This window comes from Macaca fascicularis, chromosome 6 (assembly GCF_037993035.2).
Source record: "Macaca fascicularis isolate 582-1 chromosome 6, T2T-MFA8v1.1".
NCBI classification, from domain to species: domain Eukaryota; kingdom Metazoa; phylum Chordata; class Mammalia; order Primates; family Cercopithecidae; genus Macaca; species Macaca fascicularis.
In genome coordinates, this window is record NC_088380.1 from 92,700,473 (window position 1) to 92,721,098 (window position 20,626).

At 47.6% G+C, this 20,626-nt stretch overlaps 2 protein-coding genes across 15 annotated transcripts in view; one reads left to right on the forward strand and one right to left on the reverse strand.

Moving 5' to 3' along the window:
• LOC102133429 (uncharacterized) overlaps positions 1–20,501 on the reverse strand; it is a 188,532-nt gene extending 168,031 nt beyond the window's left edge. For 2 of the 7 annotated variants that reach the window (XM_065545828.2, XM_065545827.2), the window contains exons 1-3: positions 7,794–9,966; positions 2,333–2,396; positions 420–468 (exon numbers count right to left, since the gene is read on the reverse strand). In XM_065545828.2, the coding sequence (XP_065401900.1) occupies positions 439–468; positions 2,333–2,396; positions 7,794–8,110 (411 nt within the window). In that variant the 5' untranslated portion in view covers positions 8,111–9,966 and the 3' untranslated portion in view covers positions 420–438. Of the gene's footprint in view, positions 1–419; positions 469–2,332; positions 2,459–6,970; positions 9,967–20,430 lie in introns of those variants that run through there. The other 5 variants (XM_065545826.2, XM_065545823.2, XR_012413853.1 and 2 more) reach the window with 4 other exon arrangements.
• The window catches only part of LOC135971059 (uncharacterized), a 115,810-nt gene that overhangs the window by 3,222 nt on the left and 91,962 nt on the right, over positions 1–20,626 (forward strand). For 7 of the 8 annotated variants that reach the window (XR_012413846.1, XR_012413848.1, XR_012413847.1 and 4 more), the window contains exon 2: positions 753–5,628. Coding sequence is in view for 1 of the 8 variants with exons in the window: in XM_073993802.1 (XP_073849903.1) it covers positions 3,565–4,245 (681 nt within the window). In the remaining 7 variants the exon portion in view is untranslated. Of the gene's footprint in view, positions 1–752; positions 6,368–20,626 lie in introns of those variants that run through there. The other variant, XM_073993802.1, reaches the window with a different exon arrangement.

Genomic DNA, 20,626 nt, shown 5'->3' on the forward strand with positions numbered 1-20,626 from the left:
ACATGAAGAATTGACCTATCGCTGAGATCCCCTTTTAATATTTGGTTTGTATGATTCAAATGCATGTAAACCACAGTCCACTAGTACAGTCAAGACTACCATTTTCTACATAAAAGCCATTTAATTTACAGTGATTTGTATAGTTCAGGCAAGGTACCTGACTGGCTTACTTTCTCACAAAAGTATACTATTGTTTACTCTGTATCTCAAATTTCTTTTTTATGGGCAGTTACAGGTTATATTTGTATTATGCTTGATACATAATATACAAAGGCTCCCTGCAGAGGAGAAGGCTGCACATACAGAACCTTAGAGCATGAATTAGGAGATATGCAACCCACTGCAGGCCTGCCACCCAGTAAATAATACTCTATTTTGTACATCACTTGGATTTTATCAAATGTAAATTTCAAAATTACCTTTGGTTGGTTGGATTGTCTATTCATTTATGCTTCTTTGCAGTCTCATCTGAAAAACAGTCCAGAAAACAAATGATCACAGTTTTTATATATATGAATAAAGTCATGTAGCTATTGCTTCATTTAAAATATTGCTATTACCATGATTCCTTAAAATGCCAAGAGATTCCATAAAACCCCAGTACAATGTATCCTGGGTCTCAGCACCCACAGGGTTAAATATGCTAATTTGCATTTAAATGGAGACATGCATGATAATGTGAATGCAAAATATGCAGAATCTGGAGGGGTTTAAGAAATTAATTTTTCTTTCTTCTTTTCTTTTATTTTTAGCTTGGAAGGAAGAGGGACTCTTAAAAAAACATTAGGGACTTGAACCTTGTAACCTGCCATACAAAAGAAGAGAGTCTTTCCATGTAAGGATTTTAAGTCTGGAACAGCCTTATTTTCTAAATGTTTAAGGAACTGAATTTCCAGGCCTTTCGAACAATGGGAATCCCTGGATAAATATCTACTCCATTAGAAAGATGCAAATAGTTTACTGGAAGGCCACAGCACAGTGAGATGTGCATTCATATCTCTGGCTTCTGATTGGCTCTTTCCTTCAGTAAATCAATGAATAATGTAAAACCTGATTGCTGTAAAGTGGTGGATTTTTGAAAAATTCCCTTCCCCCATTCCCTCTCGATCCAAGATTCAGGAATTCAATACTCCCCCAAATAGGTTGCTTTTCTTTTATGATTTTTTATGCTTATTGTTATTTTGGACTGGAGGGGTGGGGCTATTGGTTTTGCAAAATAAAAGTATTGCCCTGGTTTAATTACGCTGACTGTGGGAGCTCGCTTCCTGAGACAGCGCCCTAATTACCGGTGCCAGGGTGGAGAAAGGAGGGTGGTGGGCAGAGGTGGACACCAAGAAAGGGAGAAAACGGAATCCGACTCTGCGGTTCTGGGCCCAAGGCAGCCACGGCTCCAAAGCGGCCCCTGGCCGTGGCCGTGACTTGACAGAGCCTCCGGTCTAACTTCTGATCAATTCCACTGCTCTCCTGACCTCTCAAGACAGTCCCTCATTCAAGCACCGCGGGTACATTTGCAAGATAAAACGCCGCAGACACTAATGCAAATACATTGCCCGAGTTCCCATCACCCTGGGTTCCTGCAGATAATTCCAGGCCACAGAAAGGAGTTCTTGCCTTCCACAATCGGGTCTAGACTCTAAGCAAATCGCAAAGACCCAGCTCCGTTTGGATACCAGAAGCGTCTTAAGCTGAACCGCTCCAAGTACCAATAACTAACCACGATGGTTGCATCTTGATGAATCTCAACTTGGGATAACCCTGTAAAGCGGCCTCTCACCTCCCAAAATTCAAAAGGCAAAGAGAAAAGGGAAGTGGAAAGCCACCAGATCTAGTTAGCTACTGTACTAAGTTTTCCACCAAAATCGAATCAGACCCTCGCTTCCTTGCCAGGTAATTGCAACTTTGGGGGCGGTTAAAGGGAGGCGAATTATTCAAAATGCGAATTCGAACCCAGAGGTGCAAAATACAAGTGCATTTTGTTCTAGGTTTAAAAGGGAAACCCCCACCACCACCACCACCATCACAAAATTACATACAAAAATTCCCTTTTCCAACGCGAAGATTTCCTGGCATCTCTCTGCGATTGGGGGTCAAGCCGCTGGATAATTAACAGTACTGGCTCAGAAAACTCACGAGATCAACAGGTTTAACATCCGAGGCACACAATCAATTAGCTGAAGCAAAGCCCCGGACTGGCCCTCGGAGCGGCCCGCAGCGGGGCTCTGCGGGCACCGGCTAGCGGGCGAGGTGAGGAGTGCGGGCGCGGGGCCGCGGCAGGCACTGCTGGCCTCACGCCGCCGGCGAGCTGCAGCCTGAGGGCCGCCACGATACTCACTTGATCTCCCTGCGCCAGGAAATGCTGCCCCCCAAATCCAGCTGGGCAGGAACCGAGGCGCCGGCTGAAAGACAAGATCCAGAGTCACAGCACGGCCGCAGCACACAAACAGGCTCCTTTCGGCGTCTCCAAAAAAAAAAAAAAAAAAAAAAAAAAAATGTGTTTTTCTCATCATTCCTCTCCTCTGCTCAGCACATTTAAAACTGCCGCTCAATTCCACATGGTGATTCTTGGTTGATTGCGTCTAAAATAGTTTAAATGGGTCTTCCCTTCTGGGGAGAGGGAGAGGGGAGCAAAAGACCAAGGAGGAAAAAAAAAAAGCCAACTTTTCCCCCCCATGCCAGGCACTTGCTCCCTGAGCCTCGGAGTGGAGAGTGAAGTGGTGTGTGCGAGGCTTGGCAAGTTTTTGGGGGGGCTGTCCAAGGTCTAGTCCAGCCCCCTCTGCCGAGGAGGACGTGCTCTGAAACTCAACCAATTTCCCCACTGCTTTTGTTACTGATGAACTGAAGCCCTATTGTTCATCCATTGCCACGGTCTTTTTCAGTCCCCACACTACGTTCTGCGTTGCCAGAGATAATGAATTTGCACCCAAACCTCTCACAGTCCCCTCCTGACAGACGGAACAAATTAGAAATGTCTCGTCTGAAGGCAGGCAATGGCTACATTTTCCTATTGTAGGATGCAAAGCACACATTTCTTTGGAAACTTCTTTTGCGTTTTTTAAACATCCTTTTCTTCTCTTTTTCTTTTTTCCTCCAGTTTTTTTCCTCTCTTGGTTTCTTAAGATTCTTCTTCTTTTTTTTTTTTAATAAAGAATCGCCCTGTCGTTTTTCCAAAGAACCGTTTTATGTAACTTGTGAGTCTTCCTAACCTTCTTCCCCTTCTTTCCTCTCCTTTCTTAAGGACTCTCTTTGCAATTTTATTTACAAACTTGGAGAATGACCTTTTGACTCGCATACTTTTTTTTTTTTAAAGGTCTTTTGGTTCAAGTCCCCCTTCTTCACTCCTTCCCCTGTTTGTATCGTGGTTGTTAAATGTGTTTGGCTAAAGACAAGAAATGCATTCTCAAGATTTTTATTCTCTAAACTCTAGAGCTATTCTAAAGGTACCAGGGACGCGCCATAGGGGTTATCTATTTGAGGAGGAAGAAAAAGCGTGTGTGTGTGTGTGTGTGCGTGTGTGTGTGTGTGCGCGCGCGCGCGCGCGCCTGTCTTCCAGGGAGAGACGGAGAGATGTGGGAGGGTGGGGGTGGAAGTGTGCAGACGACAGAGAAGGGTGGGGGCTTCGAGGGTAAGGTGGGCTTCCTGCAACACAAGCAGGGAGGCTGCCAGGGGTGTGGGCACGGGATTGCGGGGAGGCGGTGCAGGAATCCGTCCCGCAGAGTGCCGTCTGCCCCTGTGGGCCTGTTTGCGCGCCTGAGGCTGGCCGCATCGTGGGCGCGGGTATCTGCGTGCCCGGGTGGTAGTTCCGAGACTGCGCGCGTGCGACTGGGTACGGGAGGGGGGAAGAGTGCCGTAAAAATTCAGACGAGTGGCCCGTATGTAAATGCGGCCCGGGGGGAGCAGGGAGGCGGTAATGAGAGCCGCTGGCGCTCAGCCCCGCCGGCGGCCCCTAGCTTTCCCGCCAAGTGCAGCCGGAGGACAGACAGCCATGCGTGTCCTTGGCGGGAGAGCCCCCACCCGCCGCGCGCGCCCGCCCTCCGCGCACACGCACACACTCCCCTCGCAGGCGTGGGGCCCAATGGCCACGAGCATGTCAGGAAAACAAAGCTGGGGCTGCGAGGTGGAACGACGAAACGGCAGACTTGGCAGCCGAGGGCAGAGCGGAGGAGCCGCCACCGCAGCCACCGGCGCTTTCTTGTCTGCTCGCAGCTCTGCCCTCCGGCCCAGAAGAAGCCCAGGACCATTTCTTAGCTGCCCGAGAGAAGGTGGCGAGCAGAGGAGGGGGCGGATGTGTACAGGGAGGTGCCAGCGGCCCCGTGCGCGGGCACGCACACGCCGGCGCGCAGGGCTGCCGTGGGCGGAAGGAGGGGAATGAGAAGGCCTCGGCAGCGTCTCAGGGAGGCAGTACCTCCGCGCTGAGGCCGCAGAGTTCTAAGTGCAAAACACCAGGCCAAATCCGGCAAGGCGGCGGCTACGGAATGGCTTACACCTCAAGCCTCCTTCCGCAAACAATGCGATGGGAAGCACCTGGCTGTTCAGGGGAAGCCTTTGCTGGACTCTCTTTTTAAAGGGGTGAACTCGAACCCCAACCTAGGAGCGCTGGCCTAGATGGCTCCGCAGATAAGTCCCAGACGTGGCTATGGAAAGACTGATCTCTCTCTGCTCAGAGCGCCTACCTCGGTGCTCACTAGCGCAAGCACCTCCCAACACACACACACACCCCCCACGGCACTCCCATCACTTTAAAACGCGCGCTCATCACCCTGCTGTTAATGAAGCCGCTGCGCGTAATGAGTGCACAGGTAAATAGGTACCGAAACCAGAAGCCTTCACCAGTCGGCTGGGCGATTTACCTCTCCCTACAGGGAGCAATTGTAGTTATCTTGTTTTAGGAGTGATTTGCTGTTGTCTGTGGTCTCCCCCTCCTCTTCTTGTGGAGAGAAGCCAAAAATATATATATGTTCCGTGGTCAGAGTCTTCTTTCTGATAAGTTACCCGAGCATTGGTCTAAAACATTTGCTTAATCTGTTGGTTTTGGTTTGTTGTTTTGGGGAGTGTTGCTTTTCTGAGGGAAGCAAAAGAACGTGTGTTTGGTGGGGCTGGCAGCTTAGGACAAGAGTCTGCGTGTGCGGCCGGAAGGCTGGCGAGTCTGAAAGCCGCGCGGTGCAGAAAGAAGGCGGCGGCTTGTCCTCCCCCGGGGCCGGCACTGGCCCCTTTAGCACCTCCGGCCTCGGCTCGGCTACTGCCGCCGCCGCCCGCGCTCTCGGGTTCCGCCGGCTGCCGCTCCGTGTTTTCCCCCATCCCGGCTTCACGTTCAAGGTTTAGCTGCGAGGTCACGTCCATTGACGTCAGCTCCCTGTCTCCCTCTACGTCCGGCTACATTTACATACATCAAGGAAATTAGGGCATTAAAAAAATATGCAAATCCTGCGCGAAGAGGAGCGGGTGCATTCCTGGCGCGATCGCCTTTTATTGAAGCTTTTAATTAAAGGGGCCAGTTGGCGAGCCCCTGAAACAACCGCCAAAACCCCCCAAAAGAGAAAAATAAACGCTGTAGCCTTCGAGAACGGTTGTTTCGGCTCCTGTTCTGTGGGCGGCTGAGGACCGCCGGCTGCCCGGCTCGGAGAAGAACAGGTTAGAGGAGGCAGCTCCAGCCCATGCATAATCAGGGCTCCGCGGCGCCTCCATTCTTTCCTCCTCCTCCTCCTCCTCCTCCTCCTCCTCCTTCTCCTCCTCCTCCTCCTCCTCCTCCTCCTCCTCCTCCTCCTCCTCCTCCACCTCTCCTCCTCCTTCTTCTCCTCCACCTCCTCCTCCGCTTCTTGCTCTCGCTCCTGTTGGTTCCAGCGTGTATTATTTTTAATACTGATGCATATGTAAAGGTATATTTGCATTTTTTTAATTCGCGAAAATTTCAGGTTTTGTCGTTTTATTGGTTCCCTTTCCCTCTCTCTCTCTTTTTTTTTTTTTTTTGTTGTTATTTTATTATGTCTATCTGTCTCTCTTGTCCCTTTCTTTTTTGGCGAGTGTCTGCTGCTGTCTCTTGCTAGATAATATAAACAGTTACCTCCCTGCTTCTGTTTATTTAAGGTTACAAATATGCACATCTGTCATGTATGCAATGCCAGCTGTATAACCTCCTGGTTTGGTCATAAAAGAAAAGACACATTTTTTTTCTTTCTTTCTTGACATACCTTGATGGGCTGTAATGCCCATCGCTCAAGGCTCAAAGTTTGATTGTCTAATTAACTTCAATTAGCAGAAACACAGTTCAGGGCCAGTGCTTTCGAGATAATCTGTGTATAAGTGAAGTGATTCCAAAGATTTCTAAAGAATTTTTGTGCTGATTGCCTGAGAGGTGCGCCATTCCCCGCCCTATTGCTTTCTAGCATTTCTTATTGAAAAAATATATATATTTTTTAAAATGGGTAGACACAGCAATGGACAGCCTTCTTCAAGGAAGACATTTTCAACCATGTTGTATGTTGTACCTTATCGGCTGCATTCAAAATTTACTGAGTTTCATTTTTATCTCAATATGTCTGGAAACAAGGCACATTATCTTGACTGAAAAGCATCCTTGATTCCTGACTTTGAAATGAAAAAAATACACAAAACAATTGGCTATATTAAACCAGTTGATGTGCCTTAAAATATACAGGCCTTGAGTTTAGATTTCAAGCAATGGTAATCTTGTTTATAGGATGGGATTCTCTTTCTTGGCAATATAGCTATGCAGCATGATGGCTTTTGGAGTATATATAAAATATATATTCCAAATTATATATAGTATATATAGTTATATATAATATAATATATATATATTCCACCTTTTAATTCCCCCAAAGCTATCATTGAAAAAAGACTCAATCTATAATTGCAAACCCTCAAAGAACAGCAAATATGCACACATGCAGCTTATTCAATTAAACAATCCAAGTACATGCACAGATAATTCGTTTTCTTATTAATGGCTTACCTGCACAGATACTCAGGCCAAGACTCAACCTTCCTCAATGGCCTTCATGTATAAATATACACATGTATTTCCCCCGATTTCAAACCTAAAGCCGTATGCCATCTTTCATGCTGGACTATCCAGCATCCATTTTCAGCTCCCTTAACTCTTATGGCATTTCCAGCCTTACCTCTGGCTGTAGTTTTTCCAAGCCTACACCAAAGTGCTCATATGATATGTCACCCAATAAAAAGTGGTCAGATGGCTACACGTATAACATTAAAAAGCGGAAACACACTCATCCTTCAGGTTCGCCTTTACCTTGCCATATATAGCAAGACTACGTTTCCTAAAATACATTTTCAGCACATTTTATGAATAATTGCAGGATTCCACAACTGATTGCAGAATAGCCGGTTTCTGGGGGGTACCTGGCTAAGTGGAAACAATTCGGCAGGCTCAAGGTCTCTTTGAGTTTGGCTGCAGTTAAATTGCGCGTGGCTGTTTGTTCCTGCCTGGACTCTCGCACATACCTGCCTGCGTTTATGTAGGATCAGGACAAACACATCGGCCACGTTGCAGGGCATAGACTGTCGGTGCATATATTTAGATGGCAGTAGCAAGGAACGCGTGCGTGTACGGCTGTCTGAGCATGCATGTGTGTACAGATGCGTGTGTATGTGCGCGCGCGCGCTGTGTGACAAGGAACACAGAGAGGTACACCTCTTATCTCTGATCTCTCTGTAATCTCCTTTTCTGTTTCTAATCTCCCTTATTGGCGCATGGTAGTAACCCGAAGCGTGTGAACCGTCACCGTCGCTGCCGTGTGCGCGCTGTGGCTTACCCCGAGGGCCCGTGGCTCGGTGGTTCGCTGGCTCGGTGGGTGTTGGGGAAGAGGGTGGGTAGCGTCGCTGCCGCTGCCGCTGCCGCCGCGGGTCCGGGTGCTCTGTCCCAGCCCGGCAGCCGAGCGCGCAGTGCCGGAGCCCCCTCCCACCCCGCCCTCACCCCCATCCTCCCCTCCCCTCCCGTCTGCGCCTCCCCCAACCCCCCGCCCCGCATTACCATATGGAGGCCGAGTCCCTGCGAATCACAGCAGCAGCGGGAGGTATTTGAATAAGCCCCGTAACCCCGCGCAGACCCCAACTCCTCCGAGAGCAGCATGCCCTGCACCAAGAGCCACCACTCTGGCCGGTAACCTGGCAGCGACAGACACCTCCCCAAAGTGCCCTGCGCACGGTGGAGAGAGGGTCTGCTAAGGGTACTGGGCGTCCCAGTTGCTACTTTTATATTAACTTGACATGGAATCAGACAATAAATAAGAGGAGAGGGAAGAGAAGAGGAAAAGAAGAGAGAGAAAAGGGGAGAGGCGCTATAAAGGGGAGAGAAAAGACAGAAGCGAGAAAGGGAGAGAAAAAGGAGACAGGGAACCCAAAGGGTTGAGTTAAAGAGAGAGTAAAATGGGGACGGGGTGGGCAAACGGTGGGAGGGGGAGAAATACCCAAATATCTGAATTTGGACCTTTCAAGCTAAAAATACCACCTCACTGAACTTCACAACCTCCAATGAGACACGTGTTTCTCCCCTCACCACCACGTCACCGAATGATTAATTTGCCGTCTCAATCAGAAATATTTAGAATTGTATAACAGATATAGGACTTAACAGAAAGAAGCTCATTTTATGAAACATAGTGAAAAGATATGACATTTAAAGATGATCTTGGCTACCTCACGGTAAAAATTACGGCTTGCCTTAACGACTCGACAGTTTTCCAACCATGCCCTCTGAAATGGTGAGCCCAGGGCCAGGAACAAGAGGTGTTCCGAAATATTTTGGACTTTAAGTGAAAAATTTTTTTCTTCCCGTTTCAAATTTTGTTATGTTTTTCTTCTTCACGAATTTATTCCTTTAACCCAAATTTTATAGATAATATGTGAATCTTTAAAAAAATTTACTGCAAAATGTCACCCCATTTTGACTGAAGATATGATTTTAGACGTTAATTTAAACACATAGCCAGTTCCGTTTTGCAAACTAACTCTGAATAACACCTGGTTCTGAATTTAGCCTATGCAACACAGTCTCCCTCTCCCTATCCTCAAATCAGAGCAGTGATTTCCCTGTACAAAACAACCAGAATCATACTAAAATCTCCAGTCACCTATAGGATGTGCCCATTGTAAATGTCCCTCCCGGTATTCATAAGCCAAATGCCCTTCTTTTGAAACACATACAAAAAGAATGCCTCTGATTAATAATCTCTTTCGCGGCACACTGAGGCCGAAGGCAGGGAGCCGCAGGACGCCAGAGAAGGGCGCAGAATTCTGAATACCTAGCATTTCAATGCAGATTCCAGATTCGCAAACGGCTAGGTTTTCCAAGAGGAAATAATATTTGGCAAGCAACGCTTTTGGGAAAGACAACTACATTCCAAATACTGGCTCCTTCCTGGGCCTGGGGAGGGGACGGCGATCGCGGTTACCCGGCATTTCTGCGTTCATATGTGTGTACAAGGTGGTATGTAGCCCATGCATGTAGCCAGGCCTAGGTTTCTTTCTTTTCTTTTTCTTCTTCTTCTTTTTCCATTTTTTTTTTTTCCGAGGCAAGAATATTGAAACCAATCCACTCTTTCTGTAGCTAGCTCCCACGAAGCTGGGATTTTCAACCTCTTGTTTATTCGTAAAGCCCATATGGAACCCCGGTAGAATCTCCCCTTTTCGGATTTTACCAGGAGGCCCTCAGTGCCCCACCGCCGCCCATGGCACGTGAAGAGAAAGGAGGGAGAGTTGGGAACTACGAGAGAAGCCGGCTTGGAGCCGCTTCCGTCGGGGCCCAGGTTTCGCCCCAACAGACCCATCTCTCCTTTCTCTCCCCGAACGTACTTCCTTAGGCCGGCAGTGTCGCTACGGCGGTGGCCAGGTGAGCACGGACACGGTCCCGGGCCGGGGGCGGGTAGAGCGGCCCTCTCTCGGGAGCTCGGGTGGGTCTGCGAACCTGCCGGGAGCCGAAGGCTGAGTGGCTCTGGGGGCCCGCGCGGGGCTCCCGGCTCCCGCCGGCAGGGGAACAGCGACACCTACTGGCTGTATGGGTACCGCGCCTGGGCCGTCAGGGCTGCCCTGGGCCAGGGTGCCCGGCTCCGTGGACTTGGGAGGCCGCGGGAAACTGCAGCCAAGGCTCTGCGGACTGCTCTAGGATTCGTCCGCCCTGGAGAAGACAAAGCCACGCTTTCTGGAGACCTCTGGGAGGACTGTAGGATGGAACTGAACACACAGGCACACACGCATGCCCATTTTTCTGGGAAACCGGAGAAACCCGTAGACACAGTTACCCACTGTCCCTTGGTTTTATGAGAGAGACCCAAGCAGAGGTCAGAGCCTTGACCTCCTCAGGTTCATGACCCAGGCCTCTTCACCGCCATCCCCAGTTCAGCACTGACTAAAGAAGATATCTTTACAAATTAGGAAAAGAAAGGAGTTCATTATCCTCCCTTAAGCGGGGAAATGAGTGAGTCAAGGACACAGACTCACAGGCAGCGGTTGGCGCCGGGCACGCGAACCGGCCGAGCCCTACTGCTAGCCAGCTTCGGGCACCTTTAGTGCGCCCTGAGACTGCCGCTAGGGAGTGAAATTTGGTAGCTCTTCTTTAAGAATTATGATCTTCTTAATTACTCCTGAAATAAAGGCAAATTTGGGCTGCTGGTGATATTTTTGAGACCTACAGTTTATATATATATATATATATATATATATATATATATATATATATATGTTTAAAGCATATATATACATGAAGTATATGCATATGTGTGTGTACATATACACACACACACATACACATGTGTACATACATATATATATCTTCTGCGACATGACTTCCGTAGTTGGCTTCTGTTGGGGAAGGTAAGAGAGGTTGTGAAGGCGTGGCAGGTCTGATGAAAACTCAGCAAGGTTGGGGATGGCAAAAAAGCAATTCATGTATTCCAGATTCACTTTCTCTTAACCAGTCTTTTCTGTAATAGCATACAGCCATTTCATATGGGAGGGAGATATGATGTTGGTCCCAGCAGCGGGTAGAGGGCGGGGGAACCTCAGCTTCCATTACTCCCCAAGATGCCTTCTTTTCCCCTTTTCAGGTTCTGAGGCTCCCTTGGGCCTAAGAAACCTGACTGAGTGTGATTCTGATACTAACCTGCTCAAAGAGTAAAACATATTCCCTTTCCTTGAAACACTGGGGTATCTGAGCTAAATACATTCCTTAAGATTTCTATGTAAAATGTTGCTTATTAACAAACCTCAGAATTAAAAACAGTTTTTGTTCCATTCAAATTTCGAGTTCATTTTGGAAATTATTTTTCTTAGCTTTATATACTGGTTAGAACTATGGTCTAAAAGATTTTGCCTGCAAGGTGGGAGACCTTATTAGGACTAAATTTTTGTCTTCGTTCTCTACAATCACAAAAGTTTGCTAATTTCATTTTATTTAAATAAAATTGGAAGCTTTTCGTGTCTCTAAAGCGAAGAGTTTTAGATCAGGTCCCCCTCTCTCTCACTCTTTAAAAGAAATCACTAAAAGGCCCAGGAAACCTGTTCTTCAACTCTGTTCTGCAAGTATTTTTTTTTTCTTTTTAAATTTTCTTACAAGTGGATTTGACTGCGTCCTGATAATATAGGAATTCACATCGAAGAAGAGACTCTCAGCAGTTTATATGATGTATGAATAAACCTGCATTATTAATAATGAATAAAATAGGGCTATATCCTACTGGCATTTTTTCTTGACAAATCTTGTTTCCCACTGCATTTCAAAGTCAGCTTTCTCCTTATAAAATGGAAACATTCATAGGACAGGAATATATTTATTTAAAAATTGCACTGGGCACACAGCAAGCACCCATCAAGCAAACTCAGTTCAGAGGTGTCTTTGGGTATTGAAAGCACCTTGATAAATGCAAGGGTTGATTTTTTCCCCCTTTCCTTTTGGCTTTTTAGGATGTAGCTTTATTTGTGACTCCAAAATCTTAGCTAGAAAGGACTCTCATTGTTTGATATTCTTCGGTTTTACTAACTAAAAAAATGTTGATTTGACATTAAAGAAGATAGAAAAATAGAATTTATGTTTCAAAAATTGTGGAATTTCTCTTCATAGTAGTCACCCCCAAAGCATTAGTGTATTAAACTCTAGTAGAAGGAATGTTTACTGTTTAGAACAGAAAATTAGGCCAGCAAAATAATTTTTTATTTCACACGAAATGTGAATAAGCATATTCATACATGTAATTTGTGTATGGGTGTTATCGTGATGACTGTGAAGTAAGGGAGGAGACAAGGCTTACAAGGCTTTCTGTTTAGGTCTCCTTCATTATATTTTTCTTTTCGTTTCTCTTATTTAACAAGAAAATTAAGGAATAGAAGACAGGCTAAATTGTCATTAGACTGTGTCGGTGTTCTTTGTCACGCCTGCCTTTCCTCTGGACTGCCTGGGAGGGTGTGTGTCCTCCTTTCTTGCTTCTTGAGTAGCAGGGAGGAAGGAATGGATGCAAGGATGTGAAGACTGATCAGAAAGGCACATTATTGCATGTGAAAATGAGATGGATACATTTGAAACCTAGCTAAATTCCAGCCAGGTGGTTGTCTGGAGAGAGGGGACTTGTGTGTGGAAGCTAGCAGGCCGACTGAATAAAGTGGGGGGAGAGAAGAGGCTTCCTTCATCTGGAAATCCGCAGGATCTTACTGACGTTTGACTTCAGGGTGTAGAGCTCCAAGAACACCTGTGTGCATCTGGCTGGAGATAGGTGTGTGTGGGGTGTGTGTGTGTGTGTGTGTGTGTGTGCGTGTAGGGAGGAGTGGGCACTTTATTAAAAATACATTTGAAAAATGTTGTTTCTAAAATTCAGTCGTTATCAATTCGGGCCAGGTGCAAAAGTCACTAACGTGTCCAGGTTCACTCCTGGAAGGCAGCAACATTATTGCTTCCTTCGAATATGGCTTCTTTCATTTCTTTGGCTCTTTATGGTACTTATTTTGAGTGGGGCGAGCCTCTAGCTTCCCCCTCCTCCTTTCTTGATCTCGGCAAACAAAACCATTCTACCACTTGAGCCATCTGCCGCAGGTGTAATGGATGGCAGGGGGCCGACCTAACCACACTCCAGTCTCTTCTAGGTCGTCACCGCTCTGCACCAAACAAATGAGTCCTGTTTCACCACTAGGGTGCCGAGGTGGATGGTGGATGCTGGCCCCCGCCCCTGGCAGCACTCAGCGCTTAGAAACCAGAGCCAGCTGACAACACGCGAAACACACAGGCACAGCGAAAACGCCGAGCCGACGCGCATTCCCTCTGCCCCCTCCCTCTGCTCTCTGTAACAAGGAGGACACGTACACAGCCTTTACACACTTAAAAACCCTCGCGACTCCCTCTGAATTCTTGGTTACTTATGACGGCCTTCCTCACTGCACATAGCCCCTGGGGTGTGTGTGTGTGTGCGCGCGCGCGCACGCGTGAATGTGCGTGTGTGTCTAAAACGCTTATTGGTAGGTCATCAGCAGCTGATCAGACATGGTAATCCAATACTTTTTTTGAATACACACAATTTTTCGTTCAAGGTAATTTTTTTAAAAGAAAAATGGAAAACTATTAATTTTCTGCGCAAGTCTAGGGTTCCCGGTTTAGGTTCCAGAGAACAGCAGGTCTGCGCAGCCCCCGCCTTACCAAACTTTCCTTTTCTAGGGTTTGAGGGAGGCTCATATTCTCACTTCATGACCGAGCAGCGGCTCATTTGCACGCGGGTGTGTAAAGGAGGGAGCTGTCGAACGGGTGACTTAGGAAGGGAAATCCGATAGTTGGAGCCCCCGCAGTTGCTCGGAACCTCGGCAGGAGGCACAAAGTGCCCAGGGGCAAGAGCCCGGGGTCCAAGCTTGCAGGCGCACATCATCCTCTGGGCCCCGGGCCCTCCGGCTGGAGCACTACCTCAACCCGCACCCCATCCCCGTACCATTTTGATCATTATTTGAATAGCCCAGGTAAAGGTGCCCATCTCTCGGCTATGGGCGGGGGCTGGACCCTGACAGGTACAGACTCCGCGGGCCCCCAGTGTACTTACCTTGAGCGAGGCCCTGGCAAATGGTGGCCCAGAAGCATCAAGTTTCCTCTCCCAGCCGTTGTGCCAGATTTCCCCTCCTGCCTTCTGCTCCTCTCGGCCAGCTCGTTTCTCTCTCTCTCTCTCTCCCTCTCTCTCTCTCTCTCTCTCTCTCTTTCTGTCACACACGAGGATTACTTGTGACTTTTAGAGGCAAAAGCTTGCTTATTCAGAGGAGAGAGGGAGGGGGAGAGGGAGAAAGGAGGCGGGAGGGAGGAGAGAGGGGAAGAGAGAAGTAAAAGGGGGATGGAGGATGAAGAAGAGGTGGAGAATCAGAAGGTAGAGCGGGCGTTGGTAGAGAAGGAGGAGGAAGAGGAGGAGGAGGAGGAGGAGGAGAAGGAGGAGGAGGAGGGATGGGAGGGGTAGGGTGGAGTAACCAAAGATGGGCTGGGATGGGACGGCGAGGAATAAATTGCTCCCCACCCAGCTGCGGTGCGACGCCCCCAGCGTCCCGGGGGAGCCTGTGCGTCAGCTAGCGGCTGGCCAAGGCGGGGCCGTACAAAAGCTAGCGCCGCGGGACCCCCTTCGTGGGCTTCTACCCGAGCAGATCGAGCTCTGGAGGCCGCTCCACGAGCGAGCTCGAGCCACGGAGGGCTCTCAGCTCGGACAAGCGTGGCTGTCTACGAGCTCCAAGCTCCACGGAACTTTGATTTTATTCCCGGGAGCCCGGTCATCCACTTCTGCATCTCAGACAAGCGCCGGAGGCTCTTGCAGCTTCCGCGCGTCCTAGTCCCGGCCGCGGGGCGCCCACCTTAGTCATAGCCCATGGTCCCTGCGCTGCTCACACCGCCAGTTTCCCCACTGCCCAGGCTCCCTCCGCTCGAGCCCTGCGTCTCTGTTCACATTGGAACACCCCCCCACCTCACCTCATCTTGTTTTACCGAAGAGGGTGTGTGTGTGCGTGTGTGTGTGCGTGTGTGTGTGTGTGTACATAGCGCGCGCGCTCCAGGCTAGAAAGAAGGTAACGAAAAAGTAGCTTCGGTCTCCTGCAGCTTGGATCCCACGTCCAAGTCCGACCATATTCAGTATTTGAGATTACAGTTTGCAGCAAGGACCAAGGCAGGGGTTCCCCGGATCATTTCAACTGAGTTTCAATGCAGCAAGGATTGTTTATCATTATTGCTAAGACTGACGAAAATAGGTCAAAAATAAAGAATAGTTGCAGAGAAAGAAGTGGAAGCGTTTTAGCAATGATCAAGAACCAAAAGTGGTTGGAATGGATTTCTCGAACAAGAGCATCCACGATGGATAAAGGTGAAAGGCACAGACTCTCACAAAACCGCTTCAATACGTGATGGGATTAAAAAATAGGACCATGCTTTTCAACATAGACTACCCATTAGTTCTCTGTTAAATGCATTAAACCAGCCCCATGGAATGATTACATGGCAGCTTTTTAATGTACAAACACGAGGATTCTAAAACGGATGCACACAACCCGTTTATAGAACTCCCTCTGTACACACACATACACAACACACACACATTCATAAAGAGACAAAGTTTTAACACCGATACTCCAAACTCGTAAATACATATTTTCTCAAACAACTTCCCCTAAATAGAGTAATTTTTTTCTGCATTTCCTTGCTGACCTGTGCGACATTATAGTTATAGAGTAGGCTCCCAGGATCGACATAATTCTACTTACATTCATCGTGGATGGCACGTCATAAAATGCCAGGGGGGAGGGAACCTTGAGGGGCGTGGAGAAGAAGGCTTTTATTAACAATTATATTCTCCCCTAGCAGTTTAAATAATAACAATGATGTCACGGTAACCATCTCCCTTCTCCCACTCCAGTGAAACCACTAGATGGGTTGGTGAACTGTTCATTTGTATACTTAATTAAGGGATTACCGTTGCTACACAGTTACAAAGGTGGCATAAGGAATCTCTGAATGGTAGATTGCTGGACATTTGGCATGTTTTAGGACTCATTTACCTGCCAAATCTTATTTCAGAATAAGAATGATAAAATGGTGTTAGTTTGTGCCCAGCATAGTTTTGAAGGAAAATGGAACAAAAAGAAGTTGCTCTTTGAAAATTACATTAGTTGTAGGGGAAAAAAAAATTCCCCTCAGCGGAACGAGCCGGTTTCGCATTACATCAAATGAGCATCATATTTTACCAACCCAGGTGGTGTTTTAAAAATTCTTTCAGACAACAGTGGTAAGAGAGGCAGTAAAGAGCACGCAGACCCCTGCCCAGCCCGCACCCGTGTTCGCAGTGTCTGGAGCACACACTCTGAACACATCGGGACCCCCACCCCCACGAATTCGCCCTGTTTGGGACTCAGTTTCTGAGGACAAGAGTTCGTTCTCGGTGGATCGCCACACGTTGAAAAATGGGTATTTGAGGAAGGTCAACATTCAGGCTATAGTACAATGGCACGGTGGAGGGAAAACACTTTTCATTGTTTAAGAGTTACTAAATAATTAAACTGCCCTGCATATTGAATATCATTTTGAGAATTTGCCTTTTTTAAAAAAAAATTATTAACCAGTGTTTTAATGAGGCCTCGGGATTGGGTTACACGGAGGAAAGTGAGGGGTTCAATAAGGTACAGCTTTGATGTACAGAACAATTATATAAAAGAAAGTAATTTATTATTGAGGAGGACAAAAGAAATTTGGGGTTATGTTAAAGTAGAGCTTAGCAGTTGCAAAACTATGTTTTAAACAGACAACTTGATAATTCACATTTCTTTTTTCCCCTCTTAAACCGTTTACAACCTGGGAAATTTACTCTCGTTAACTAGTAAAACACCTCAAGGCTTGAATTAGACACCAAGTAGCCACTGATATCCCAACAACGTACAACCTGCCCCTCTGGACGGTGTGGAATCTTTTATAAGTACTCAAGAAGAGCCCCCAAAGCTCAATTAAATTCTATGGTGCCGGCACTGATGAGTGTGCTTTAAGGTTATCAGTCTTTTAAGCATCACGTGATTAGACAGGAACGGTAACTTGAAAACACAACCTGATTCTGAGCGAAATCATTTTGTCCTGTTGGCATGAAAATGTAGTTACACCTCCAACTTCTGCTCAGAAACAGACGGCTGCGTGTGGGGGCTGGTCCCTACCCAGATCAGTACAGGATCTTCAGCTGGCAGACTAGATCCAGCAAATGGAATTAACGAAGAAACTCATGTGCGTTTGGAAAAAAAGGTGGGGGTGAGTGATGCTTCCTGATTCCTTTCGCTGAGGTCTCCTGTGATCATCAATGGCTTTGGCAACAGCAGGCAAGGCAAAAATAATTCACCACCAAACAGTCTTGACCGTGACATATTTAATGGGGCTAGTTTTGTTTTAAACAATTTCCTGGCAGATGTTAGTCTTCTCCCTGCTTATCTCTTACAAGATTTTTTTGAAAATGTCATTTATAGGTAGCCATTGCATGGAGTTGTGCTACAATTAACACACAGGTTCTGGGACACTTCAGGCCCATGTAAATATCCAGTGTAAAGGATTCACCAGCTTTCCCGGCAGCAGCCTCTGCAAATGGAAGCTACTCCAGAAAGAGACATTTTTATTTCTGTAGTTGTTATTCAAGTCTTTATAGGTATGAGTTTGGGACTGAATTCACCAGTCCAAATTAAGGAGTCTGGATACATGACACATCACCTGTAAATAAACACTTAGACACCAGCCTCTGGCCACTGTCGTCACAGTTTTGCCACAACTCTCCAAATGTTTGTTTTAAATCTTCTTATCACCCTCAATGAGTGCTCAACTCAGAGACTCAAATTTAGCCTTTGAATTGGTACTTTAAAAACTATTCTTTTTTTTATCATTTAAAAGTAAGCCTACTCCTAAAATTGAGCGTTTCACCTTTAAGGCTCAAACACTTCCTTAGGTCTCTAAGGAAGGTCTCTTAGGACTCTTAAAACCAGCCCCCAGCATCAAATTCCATCATGGCAGTAATTTGGTACCCACAAGTAAACAGACGGCTTGGAGAGGGAGATGTTATCATTCCTCAGTTTTCTTTTGTATCTAATAAAATGGAGACTGACTGTATGAAATACCCTTCTAGAGTTACCAAAATTGTTTTTTTTAATTATCCTGGACGAGAGCCCCGTGGTCTTGCATCTTAGAAGGGGTTCCAGGGGGCTCGGTTTGGCTAATTTTTAGAGACCTGCCTTGGCGGAGGCTGCTCGCAGGTAACGCTTCCGAGATGAAGGCGGGGCTCCCTGTCGCCTGCAACGGCATTTTACCTAGAATGTCCTGATTTTGGGTCCAAACTCACACTCTCCCACACCGGTGGGGTGATAGGTAGGCTAACAAAAGGCAAATAGTAATCAGAAGGGAACCCCACAGTTTCTACCAGAGGGGTTTTGGCCAGAAAACAAAGGGAGCAGGGGCTGCTCCCTCCTTGTCCCCTGAGCCTGAAATTCAGGTCGCCTGCGGCTACGGCCTCAGGTGAGTGGCTCAGGGAAGGGTCGCTGAGGCTCTTCCCAGGCCCCCCGGGCCTGTCTTGGGCCGCTGCCTGGGAGTGCTTTGACCTCCGCCGCCATTCCGCTTCGTCTTTTCTTGCAGTAACACCTGCTGCCACGGATCGAGTACACCTGACTAGATGTAGTCAAAAGAAAAGGTCAAGAAAAGAAAAGGAAAGCCCCACCTTTCTTAATTCCGTTTGGTAAGAGCCAGGGCTGCCAAATCCATTACATAATGCCAGTTCAAGCTGACACCTGTGCCCGCCCTGGAGCTAGATCAGGTTCTGGCAACTGCTCCAACCTGGAACGCCGGCTCAGTAGCGCCCAAGCCGAAGGCGAAGGGGAAGAGGAACGAAGTGTGGGATGGGGGGCGGCCCCTCGTTGGGGGTTCAGGTAGGGATTGGATTCTACAGGGAATTCCCCAAGGGTGTCTCTCTAATAATTTGGGACCGTGATATATATGTGTGTATATATATATATATATATATATATATATATATACATACAAAAAAAAAAAAAACAGCCGCAGTTTCGAAGTCCCAGAGCTTTCTCAGGAAGCATTGGACGCCCCTTGCTACTCCAGACTGGGGCGGGCTCCCAGGGGTGCCCCCTCCAGCGCCTTCAAGAGCGGAGGACTCACCTACCGCGGGGCTGCCTGAAGCTCTCGCTCCCTCTCCCGCCCGCCCCCGGGTGCTGTTGATGTGGACCTTGGAGATGCCTGCGGCGTGGCCTAACACGTGGACGCGGCCCATAACCCGCCCCGGCTGTTTCTTTCCCCTGAAGGCGGACAATGGCTTCATTAATCGGCCATCATTAAACCAACCCAGGAGAAGCCCCATCCCGCAATGAGGGCGCGGCAGGCTAATTTTGCCTACGGCTGAACAGTTGGGGCAAACTTGGTTAACACGCTGGATCCCTCTCTGGTAAAGGCCCGACCGTCCAGATCTTTGGGGTCCTCACCAATGATTCCATGAAAAAAAAAAAAAAAAAAAAAAAGGTCAGCGCCCAAACTCCTAGGAATCCACACTCTTCCTCCTCAAACTTCCTGCTCCCCGCTAAGGCAAAAGACCCCGAGCCGTGTAAACCCTCTTGTCAGAACGCGAATTAATGTTTCCAAGATTTTTTCTCAAAAGAATTAAGAGCTCTAGAGGCGACCCTTCCACTCACTAGGGCACCATGTCAAAGGGACTCGTCATGGCGATTTACAAGTATCATGAACGTGGACAGCGCTGTTGGAATGTAACTCGGGATGCAGTCTTTTAAGGATTTCGTTGAGGCCCTGGAGACGTGACTAATTCTTCCCAGTCCATAGTGGGAAATACTTATTGGGCTTTGGTTGAGATAAAATAAAATAAAATAAAATAAAATAAAATAAAATAAAATAAAAGCTAGACCCAAAGCTTCGTGTGGATCTTAAACACACACACATACACACACACACACGCACACACACGCACAATAAGCAAGAGGCAGTGACCTTCTCTGGACATCGCAGGCACCCCCTCGCTCCCGCGTTAAAATCACCAGATCCAATTCCGGGCGTCCGTCTCCACCATCAACCCCCGCCCCTTCCCCATTTCTCATCAAAAGGCAGCAGAAACGTCATATTTTATATTTCTTTTCTCTACATCTGGGCATTTTCTTGTGCATCATACCCTAAACAAATATCCTCCTTTTAGATTCGTGTGCGCCTAGGAAGGTGTGGACCTGCTCCCCTCTTCCCCGTAGCGACCGTGTTGGAGAAACTCGCTCGGAGGACCAGTGTGCTGCGGGGGCCAAAACTCACGCTGCCCAGCCTTGGAGAGCTGGAGAACGGAGCGGGGTCCCGCCGAACCTGCGCTCGTAGAGGATATTATCTTCACAGCAACTTAGCAAGCCCCACAGAACAAAAGTTAAAGCGTGATGGCACTATACCTTGCCCCGGGTTACTCAGGCGCCTGTCTCCCATTTTGGACATGCTGGAAATGTTGGATTTGGGGAGGTTTGCTTTGGCTGGGTTTGGGTTGTCTATATAAGCCCTGCTGGAGTACTGTACTGAGGAACGCGCCTTGATGGACTCGGGTGTTAATTAACGCGCGGCTAATTTGAGCTTCAGGAGCGGGAGGCGGCC